Source organism: Crocodylus porosus, unplaced genomic scaffold (genome assembly GCF_001723895.1).
Source record: "Crocodylus porosus isolate Cpor-Errol unplaced genomic scaffold, CroPor_comp1, whole genome shotgun sequence".
In the NCBI taxonomy this organism is placed as follows: domain Eukaryota; kingdom Metazoa; phylum Chordata; order Crocodylia; family Crocodylidae; genus Crocodylus; species Crocodylus porosus.
The window spans coordinates 63,741,339-63,752,093 of NW_017728909.1; the positions used below are offsets into that span (position 1 = coordinate 63,741,339).

Consider the following 10,755-nt stretch of genomic DNA (forward strand, 5'->3'; position numbering starts at 1 on the left):
GAAAAGATCCTATGTGATTCAACTCCCAGCATGGTAGGCAGTTACACATTTAAAAAGGCACAGAAAGTTCTACTACCTGCAAGAGTATTAACTGTTATATCAGGGACTGAAGACCATGATTTAAGAAGTGTCCTGACCTCAAATCTGAGAAGCTGTCTGTATCATGATTTTGGATTCCTTGCTAAGATGAAGAAGTGTAAAATTAGCAAATACAGCACTGCTCTCTCACTTAATTTCCAAGATGGGAGAGAGCTTATGACATCTCCATTGTCAGCTAAGAATGCCTCTTTTTCCATTGAAGTTTTCTATTTCCATGTCTGCAGGGGTTAGCTGAAAGAAAATGCAGTAGTAAGAAGGAACTGAACTCACTAGTGACCTTTACAGTACAGACATACTGCAAGGCTGCTTTCTAAGCTAGAGGTTAGGGCAGGATAATTATTTTGGGCAGAGGGCCGCTTGAGTTTCGGCAAGCCATAGGAGGGCCACACGACAGGCAGCCCAGGACATATTAACTTCTAAATTTTTAGGGGCCCCACAGGCCAGACAGAATGGCCTGGCAGGCTACATCTGGCCCCCGGGCTGCATTTTGTCCACCCCTGGGTTTGGTGGGGGGGGGGGAAGACAGACATATCAGCCTGCATCATACAGCACTCTCCAGCTAGAGAGAAACTGCATTGTATACCATTGTTTGAGGGGGTGATTCAGTATAGCTAGATCTGTGAAAAGTCTTCCCCCACATCCCTCTTCCAGACAAGCCTGTGAAAGAGTCATCCCCCCTCTTCCAGGTCAGCTAGGGAAAATTTTCACTGTTCTTGTAAGGGTTTCAAAGAGAATATGGATTTCATGCACAAAGAGCCTATCAAAACTCCACAGAAACAGCAAAGTAAGAGAGAAAAAAAAAATATTCCTCTTTATTCAGAATTTTATATGGAAGTTTTTTGCCATTAAGAATGTAGACACAGGTCATTCACAAGTGAATAGTGGTAGCCCTGCCCTTCCTTTTACTACTGAAGCAAGGTTAAGGAGAAAAAGGGATGTGGGAGTAGGCACCTGTAGAAGGCAGTGAGAGCTTGGTATTCAAAGTTAGCCACTCCAAGCCACATTTTGGGCAACACTTCAAGTCAGTTCCACTTGCCCCCCAGTTCATTATCCAGCACAGCTTTGTCTTTAATCCTTGCAGTGGCCAATATTAGAGTGATTTGAGAGTGCTTTCATGTTTCAAAGCTTGACTCCCCAACCCAGATGCGTTAGCTAGAGTGCTATTTCTTGCCTATCCCTGTATATTGTAGAGGCCAAGATACAGAGGAATGTTAATAAAAAGGATTAGTATTTACTCTTGCACTCCCCTCATCTTATATAAGAGAGGTTATGGTAATATTACCAGTTACATGGCAGGATACAGGCCCCTACATGGTCTCAACTTGAATTCAGTTGAATTGATTCTTTGTATTAATAAGAAAGCATTGAGTTGTTGGCAACTACGTTAAGTGAAAGGACACACGAACTGGAGAGGGAATTGGACAGAGAAAGGAAGTGCTGGCCATGGTTTTATGGACAGCACTATACAGAGAACAATGATATTGCTTAACAAGTCAGAGTAAAGTGTTTGCTTGCCCAAGCAGGTTCCAAGTTTGCTCCTGTAAGTATTACACAGGATGAAGAGCAGCAGCATATTGCAGCATTTTTCAGAAGGGACCGTTTTTCAAGAGTAATTCTCTCAACCCTATTTCCCATGGAATTAGGGAAGGAAACTGGATGTTGACAAGACAATTGTTCTCCAAGACTCCTGTGGCAAACTTCTGGCCATCTTTGTCCTGGAATTTAAATAAATAAATAAATAAATAAATAAACAAACAAATAAAAAACAAAGAACACACACAGGAAAAGGACTGTAGATCTTTTGAGACAGACCAAAGTTACTAAAAGGCTAAAAACAAACAAACAAAACAAAACCCAACAACAGCCACCCACTCAGAGATAACTGGTTTGATTTGAATTTGAAATGGTTTTTAATAAACCCTAGATCTTACAGGCACAAGCCCACTGTCCCATATCAAATACCTGTGAAGTATCCAAATCAATAACCATTCCAGTTAACTGCCATTTAAGGCTCTTGTGAAAGTAACAGTCCTGCCCCAGTTTGGATGAGTCAAATCTTATACTAGATTAGATCAGCTCCAGATTAAACTGGTAGTCTGTTTCTAGTCAGAGAATGCATTTCTGCAAGCACAGTTTCTTAAATAGGATCTAGTTGCATTCTTAGGAGACACCCCGCAAAAGCAAAGAACAGCCAACCCCCCCATTCCCAGCCACCCCCTTCCTTCCCCAAAGGCAGTACTTGTTTAAGGAGAGATGGGAAATTTGATTCCCCACCCCCCCCACCATCCCCGCTCTTCCCCTCCAAGCAAAGAACTCAGTAACATAACTGATATGCTGTTTGTCCGATAGTCTGTGGAAATACAAATCCACCTGTCTGCTAACTCATAGCAAGGGCAAGGTTTTCAAGGGACAGGGTATTACAAGCATCTATTATATTTTTAAAGGATGTCTAGATGTGGATCATTTGGCACCAGTGAGGCCACATCTGGGAGTACGGTGTCCAGTCTTGTTCCCTGTCCCCCCTATAGAAAGAATGTGGGCAAGTGGTTAGAAGGCTGGGGAACATGATTCACAAGGAAAGGAGAGGCAGAGGCCAAGAGAATTGGGCTTATTTAGTCTGGAGGAGAGAAGACTGCGGGGGTGGGGAAGGGGGCATTTAACAACAGCCTTCAACCCCGTAAAGGAGAGGCAGGAAGTTATTTGGGCCCGAGTCATGTAGGGAATTTTATTGAGGTGCTGCAGCTGGGTCAGTACCTCCTTCTCTCTATTCCCCTCCCTATGCAACATCTCATCAAAATTCACTATATGGAATAGGGCCCCAGGTGGATTGGGAGCAGTGTTCAGGAGTGGAAGGGATGGGTGAGGCTGCGATCACAAGGCAGGATTGCAGGGTGGTGGCAGCATAGGGCTGGAGCCCAAGGCCTGGGGAGAGCTGTGATCTGCTGCCCACATGCCCCTGCAATGGGGACAGGTTCTGTGGGGAGGGAAGTGCAGGAAACACATGGCTGTTCTGCTCTGGCCCAGCCCCACACAGTTATTACCCCAAGATTTTGGGGTCTCTATGCAAATCAGCTGGGAGCTACACAGGCAGGTCACTCTGATAGTGTCTGCCCAGTGGAATGCCCTACTTGCACAGCTCCTTGCTGGCCTCCATGGAGACCCTGAGATCTTGGGGCAGCCACCAGCAGCTGCACTGCCCCAAGCCCTGCTGTGTGCCTGGGCGCGCACTACAGCTCAGGCTGCCCCTGCATTTGGGCTGGATCTAGCCAGCAGGCCGTACTTTGCCTATTCCCGCCTTAGAGTGGTTAGTTACAAAGAGGACAGAGCTAAACTGTTCTCAGTGGTAGCAGATGACAGAAGACTGGAATGATATAGTTGGGGATGGTCCTACTTTGGATAGGGGTTTGGATCAAGTTACCTCCTGAGGTCCCTTCCAACCCCAGTTTTCTTTGATTGCATGTATTCTTCCTACAAGACTTAGCAAGAACTACTCTTCTTCCTTTCTTTGTTCTCCTATGCTAGCATGTACACATGCTACATGAATGTGTGAACTGCATCCCAGTGTCTAGTATTTGGGCACCAAGCAGGACTGTAGGAAGCTGAAGAAATTAAAGCTTATGATGAAGTCTTACTACTATTCATCAGCTGCTATCTACTGAGCCTCAGAGCAGCTGATCCAGGAAAACCAGGTTGTGATTAGTCAGTTAGTGGGAGGAAGAGAGATTGAAACTTACACTCATCTGAGGCATAGGAATTGACCCATGTCATGTATCATAATCACTTAGTCAACACTTGTTCAGAGTTCTTTAACTGATACCACCCCTGTGCTACTCATCTCTACTTGTTCTGCTGGCGTGGTATGGCTTTAAGTTTTCGTACAAGTGGTTTCCTGATGCCTTGTCCCACCCAACCATCATCTTATCCTTGTTGGCCTGTAGGAGTTGCCACATCACTGCCCACTTACAGCGTGGAGGTGGAAAGAGGTAGGTATTACTGTACTGCAACTACTGTTGAAGTGTGCATGCACAGGAAGTCTTGCATTAGTTAAGTGGCCTGTTAGTGTCATCTTAGCATTTTCCTTTATATGATCAAGCAAAGATGCTTAAATACCAGCACCCTTCTCTCATTTTGTCCTCCTTAAGTATGGAAAATGTTAGGACTAGTTTTCCTTCCTGGGATTAGATTGAAACACCGATTTGGCCCTGCCCACAAACTGAAGCCCCAGAATGAAGGCAGCAGCTAGCTCTTAAAACCATCTTCATCCATGCGTTACTTTAGTAAGAGACTAGCATCAGTGCATCTAGCACCAAGGTGGCATACAGGGCCCTTTCCTGCCTAAGGCAGGGGGTTGCACTAGATGACATTAGAAGGTCCCTTCCAGCTCTACTTCTCTATATTACAAGTAAAATAGATAACCTCAAGCCAGTCATCAGGCTGGTGGCAGGTCCTGGAGACCTTCCAGAGACTCCCTGGACTTACCTCCACTTTAACTTTGCCTGTAGGCCTGACATTCATCCAGTCTCCTGACCTGACCGATCCTTCTTTTATGACAGAAGACACCTTTCACCCTCACAGCTTCTATTACATACTTTGTGGATGTTGCTATTACATAGATATGGCTCCTTTACACATTCACTATTCTGTCTCCATATATTTACCTTCAGCAGCCAACCAACAGAGGAAATAAGCCTACTACAAAAATCAGAGATTAAGAGTGAGGATGCTTTAGCTCCAACCGTAGCCAGCAGCTCAAAGTATTAGAGACAGCAGGTTCAAAGTCACCCTAGTAGACATTATATCCTTCTATACAGTGATCTTATTAAAAAGAAAGAATAGTGCCATTAGATAACAAGCTTGGCAGATTAACAGATGACAGAACTGACAACAAACTCTATACAGAGTGTCCGATTTATTTTTTAAAAAAGTCACTAATGTGATGATATGGCTTCACGTACTCTAATCAAAAAGTGTCTGGCTGCACTAGCTTACACAGACCAAGATCTAACAGAGGCCAGCAAGTCTCTGATGAGCCTGCAGTCAAACACTTGGTCAAGGGCAACAGTCCCTCCACGTATGAAGCAGTGATAGGCAACTGGTAACAAGACTGACACCAGGAATAATTTTGAGAAAGGGAAAGAATAATTATTATGCTCTTTTCTCCTGTACAACAGCACACACTACTGTTATACGGACTCTGCCTTAAGCAGAAGAAAAAACTGATGTGTTTATAGATGCATCTCTTCTCTTTCCAGCTTCAAGTACCTAGGGGGCTCCACTATTTTGTTTCTAGGTAAGTAAGTAGGACAGGCAAGGAAGAGCTTTGCAGAATGGATTTTTCTTTAATTATTTGGATACAGGCAAGATGGTGATGTCACGTGTTCCCCCAGATGTGAAAGGAGCACCAATATTTGTGGGTCTGCATCTTCCTTAGCCCTATAGCCAGAATTTGTTTTAGGTCACCCTGACTAACTTTCACTAAGGAAGGAAGATATCTTTGTTTTCTGCTGCACAATGAAACTAGTTATCAAGGAACATTCTCCTATGTGAAGGTTAAGTATATACAAAACCCAGTTATACTCAAGTAATGCATTCTGGATATTGCCAATACCAATATTATTAGTTCTCATTTACTGATCAGTAAATACCATTTAACCATTACTGGGTCCAATTCTTATCAGCCACTTACCTTTGGACTACTGTAGAGCACCAAGTTGTTTCAGTTTTGGTACAAGTTCTCCATTTTTATCTAAAGCATCTAGATCAGAAAAACCACCAATGCAGACTTCTCCGATGTACACACGGGGGACCTAGACACATATACAAATTCTATTTGTTAGTAAGAAGGATAAATCAACTGCACAGTTGGAGTCCCTGGAGACATGTGAGCATTGGAGTCAAGCAGCAAAATTGCCCATTCATTCTCTAGGCATTAAACTTTTATTTTGGAGAGATAGAAGTGTACCAGATCTCCTTCTCTGCTTAAAAAGGAAACCAAACAGCTGCCACAGGTTAAGTTTAGGGTTAGGGTACAGAGAAAGGAAGAGGATGGATTAAGGGGTTGTGCAAGGACATGAAGGTAGGAATATTTTAACTAGCATTTGCTAGAGCTCAGGGATTTTTTTGGGGGGTAGGGGTGGGGGTGGAGGGGACATACAAGAGATCGCATTGAACCAGAGGATGTGATGACTCTTCTTTCATAAGTTACAGGCACAGTACTAAACACATGCAGAACCACATGCCTATCTAAAAAGGATTTTAAAATAGAGACAGAGAGCTATATTAAGACTTCAGCTAACAGTACCTCAGACTACCAATGTGAAATCTGAGCCAGTATTTTAAATCTTATTTGTCCTGCATAGTACAATATCAGGCAGATGCCTGCTCCCAGGCTTTGACTGATGACATTTGTTTCCTGTAAATGCATGTTTCACAACTTATGAAACAGTCTCTTTGCTGTAAGAGGAAAGAGAAACATCCGTTTATCCCAGAGCTAGCTGTCCCCTGTGAATCATATTGAAAACAGAACTAAAAGACAGACAGGCATCTACACATGTAGTGTGAATGGCAGCTAATTCAAGTCAGCTGCTATTGTCTCAGAAGGAATGGTCTCTCCATACTTCACAGGCATTTATACCTAGAAATCGCTTAATCCAAGGCTGATTTCTTCTTTCTAGGATGAAGTCACATCTCCAAACTCTGCAAGGAGCTACAGCACTTGTCTGTTTCTAGCCCAAAATACTGAACTGTTTCTATATTATTGACAACCCATTTAACACAGTACTGATTGATCCCCAGTGTTTTGCTGGGCACAGTTCTTCGTAAGTGAGACCGAAATGGCAATTAACTCAAACTAGCTGCAGCTATTCCAAAGCCAAGTATTAGTTTGGACGATTGATGTAGGACAAAAAGCTTGTCCAGGTCTGAGGTACAATGCTCAAATTAAAGTCAGGCTGGTTATCTGTTTTCTTCCAAAGCAACAAAAACCACTTTACAGAAGAAAGAGTACCTCCAACACCAAGCACATTTTAAAAAGGTATTATTATATCTGTAGGAATTATGAAAGTCTTTACTACTAAGGCAAGATTAGTAAACAGTAAAATAAAAATCATTGGGAAAGAAAGAAAAAAGAAAATCTTACTGTTCTTGCCCCTGTTGACTGTAGGAAGTAATCCTGAATACTACTCATGTCGTTTCTGGCCGTGAGATCAATGAATTCCAGATGTCCTGGCTTGAAAGCATACTTCTTCAGAAGCTCTACAGCTCCCTGGCAGTAAGGACAGGTTGGCTTTATGAAAACAGCCACTTTATTAGCTCCAAGTTTGCTCTTCACAAACTGCTGGCTCATCTTAAGAGTACTGCTATCTAACACCTAGAATCAGACTGAATGCTATAGTACTGCCCCCACCCAGCTGCAGCTATTTGTAGGTTGCAGAATACTTTCCTTCTAGGAACAACACCCTGGAGGAGGAGTCTTCTTCATTTGGTTATGCTTTTTAAAGGGGAAGTGCATCATGTGTCCTCTGTGCATAGTTAAATGATTTAACAATGTGAAGTCATTTGCCCCTCAGTTATTTCATCATCTTTATTTTGCTATAAAAGAAGATGCTAGCACATGCATGTGGCTCCAGCACTAAGCTTTCAGTCTTGTCTCTCTCCTTAGTTGTGTCTTGCTAATTATGGTTCATCTTAGAGACACGGGGGCATAACAGTTGGGTTGCCAAGCCTCCAAGATTGCCCTGGAGTCTCCAGAAATTAGATATAACCTCCAGGAGACGCCCAGGTGATAAATGATAGGGCATTCATTAAAATAAATATTAAATGTTGAATTCAATTTATACAATAGTCCAGTGGGTTTTTTAAATGTACATTTGCCTTCCTGCATACAGTACAGATCAGTCATTAATGTCATTACATCATGTGATGAAACCTCTTGGAATAGATTCAAACAGAGCTGGCAACCCTACAGAACAGTCATCTTTCAGGGGACATTGTTCACAATGGCAGACCTCTTTTTTTGAGCTGGAGCACAATGTACTCTTTTTAAGGGCATAGCCAAATGACTGGAAAGGGCTATGCATTTATTCAGTTTGCATCTAACCAAACTTACCAGTAACAGAAACAACACTCATCAAAAACAGGGTGCTGTCAGAGCTTGGGCCTGAGCAGCCCAGAAACTGACTTGCTCTCCTTATTTTCAAGGCTTCTACTAGTCAGTTTCAGGCCTGCTTTTATTAGAGGTCTTGAAAAGGAGGGGAGATGGCAGCCCTGAAACTGAGTGGCACCCTTGATTTTCAAGACTTCTAACAGCAACCATTTGAGAGCTGCTTCCCTTCACTGTTTCTGATGCAGTTACAGAGAATAAGATTGGTTACAAAAAGCAGGCAGTTACAGTTACTATGCAGTTAACCAGAGTACAGTTAAGTTACAGAGTAGACAGAAGGGCTGAACTATGCTATTGTGCACTTAATCTTATGAACTTTACCAGTATGCAGGTAACCAAGGTTTTGATCATATTAGCAACAGGCAACAAATTAGACCTGGCATTGTGCTATGAGGTATAAGTACATTATGCCTTTAACTGGTACACAAAGAAGTGGGGTGTGCTTCCTTATACAATTTCATTGACATCAAAGGCCTGAAGAGCTTCAGCCCTACTGACCAATAATGCTTTTGAAAGTTAATGTAATGTAGGCTCCTAATGCCCTTGGTCATTTGAAGTAATTTAACCTAGTATAGGGTTCATAAGGTAAACTTCTCTGACAGATGTGCAGAGTAATTGAAGCCTTCTTTTGAGTGCTGTGTTTTCCTATCCCTTTTGTAATGTTCAGAAAAGCCATAAGATCATGGAATGAAAAGAACACTGCAACAGCTTGAAGCTCTGGGGTGGAACAGAAGATCAAATCCCCATTAGCAATTATTATAGTCCCCTGCACTTTTGCAAAGCCTGTGGCCTGTCACTTGTGAGAGCCTGTCACCTGTGGCTCTCAAAATATTTATCCCACTTTTACACCTAGGGAAATGGAGACTCGGAGTACCTTGCTCAAGACTGCTTAAGGAATAATGAACAAAAGAAATCCAAACACTCAATACCATGTTCTATATTCTGCTAGACCACGGTGGACAAAATCTGGCTGTAGCACGCTCTATTTCCCAGAAGCCCCTGTGGCAGCAGCTCTTCTTGGCTCCTGCCACCGAATCAAGCCCTGCTGCCTGGACAACCCAGCCCATCCTCCCTGCACCCAGCACCAGGGGTGAGACCCATGCAGACAGGATGGCTGAGCAGCTGGGATAGAGCCACAGCCAGGAGCAAGATGGGGGGCAGGACTGGGGAGACCCTGGCATCTTGGGGCAGTGACAGTGCAGGGCTGGGGCCAGTGCCAGGCTGGGGCAGGGCCCTGAACTGCTGTGCCTTTGAGACAAGTGTGGGTTCTGTGGGCAGGGACATGCAGGGAGCAGATCATGGCTCTGCCCTGGCCCTGGTCCCATGCTGTCACCATCCCAATATCCCAGCCTTGGCCCAGAGCAGCTCTCCACCCAGTCATACACCTTGCCCTCATGGATCCCAGCTGGTTTCCATGGAGCCCTCGGGATCACAGGGGTGCAGCAGTGTGGGGCTGTGACAGCATAGGTCCAGGCCTGGGACTGGGGCCAGGGCAGAGCCCTGGTTTTGTGGCTCCATGGTGTCATGGCTCTATGCTGTCAAAGTGCCATGAATTTGGGGTTTCTACAGAGACCAGTCATGAGCTACATGGGCAGGGACTGCTGGTCCGGCCATAGACTGGATCCACCAGTTTCCCCACCCCTGTACTAGACAAAAGCAATTTACTGAACAAATTTTGTACACATACTTCCTTTTCCGTATATGGGAAAGCCAGTTGAAATTAACAGACTAGTCATATACAACAACCTGCATTCAAACTGTTTGTAGACTTAGGGCTTATACAGAAACAATGCAAATACACTGGTGTCTCTTTAAATACCAACAAGAAAATTGCTCTCTTCTTTGGTAAATAATGTGCAGGTGTTAAAGCCTATTTCCTGCACCTGTGTAGTTCTCAATACTCAATCCTAGTTTAGGAAGCGCTGTTTTAGAGATGGAGAGTTTAGGGTTGAGATCCTAGAGGTATTAAACATGTTTTTTGCCTGTCAGTTTGTTATGTACATGTGGCAATAACTGCTATAACTTACTTTTATAATTTTGGTTTTTTAAATGAGCCTTGACTAAAAACTAAGGGTGCTATTTCACTGAATGTATGTATAAATCAATGTTTCTGGTGGGGATTTGAAAGTGATGTGGCTATATTGTGGGCCCCTTATTCTTACTTGAGTAGTAGCTCATGAGCTGTCTTGATAGACATACTTGTGTAACTGCTTGCTGATGTGAATAAGGACAGTGATAGAAAAACAGGTGGAAAAACTTCTGTGCTGCCTGCTTCAGAAGCTGGCTGTTACTTCTAGGTCTAGTTTGCGTTGATCTAGTGGGGAAAAGTAAAGCAAAGGGGTTATTTGATATATAAGATTTATTATAGAAAAAGAAAACAAATACATAATTGCTTTTTTTCAGGGTTTGATTTGGCCTGCTCATATTTGGAATGGAGGGGGAAAACCCCCTCAAAACTATTATTAACGTCTAAAAAAATGTTGTTTGCATGTTTC

The 10,755-nt window shown here is 43.3% G+C and overlaps 1 protein-coding gene across 2 annotated transcripts; it reads right to left on the reverse strand.

Annotated features, from left to right (window-relative positions):
• Positions 1 to 889: 889 nt before the first annotated feature.
• GLRX (glutaredoxin) lies at positions 890 to 7,563 on the reverse strand. 2 transcript variants are annotated; one of them, XM_019532401.1, is made up of 3 exons: positions 7,238 to 7,563; positions 5,778 to 5,906; positions 890 to 1,809 (listed from the first exon to the last, which is right to left on the reverse strand). In XM_019532401.1, exons 1-2 carry the CDS (start codon positions 7,442 to 7,444, stop codon positions 5,793 to 5,795), a joined length of 321 nt encoding a protein of 106 aa, XP_019387946.1. In that variant the 5' UTR covers positions 7,445 to 7,563; the 3' UTR covers positions 890 to 1,809; positions 5,778 to 5,792. The 2 variants fall into 2 exon arrangements, with proteins under 2 accessions (XP_019387946.1, XP_019387945.1); XM_019532400.1 differs by having other exon boundaries at positions 890 to 1,814; positions 5,786 to 5,906; positions 7,238 to 7,562.
• Between the last annotated feature and the right edge of the window lie 3,192 nt (positions 7,564 to 10,755).

Bases quoted from the DNA above. Each gene is read 5' to 3' on its own strand.
- GLRX (XM_019532401.1), bottom strand. From the start codon at position 7,444: ATGAGCCAGCAGTTTGTGAAGAGCAAACTTGGAGCTAATAAAGTGGCT. The intron at 5,907-7,237 runs GTAAGATTTTCT...ATATGTGTCTAG, and splicing joins AGTCAACAGGGGCAAGAACA to GTCCCCCGTGTGTACATCGG.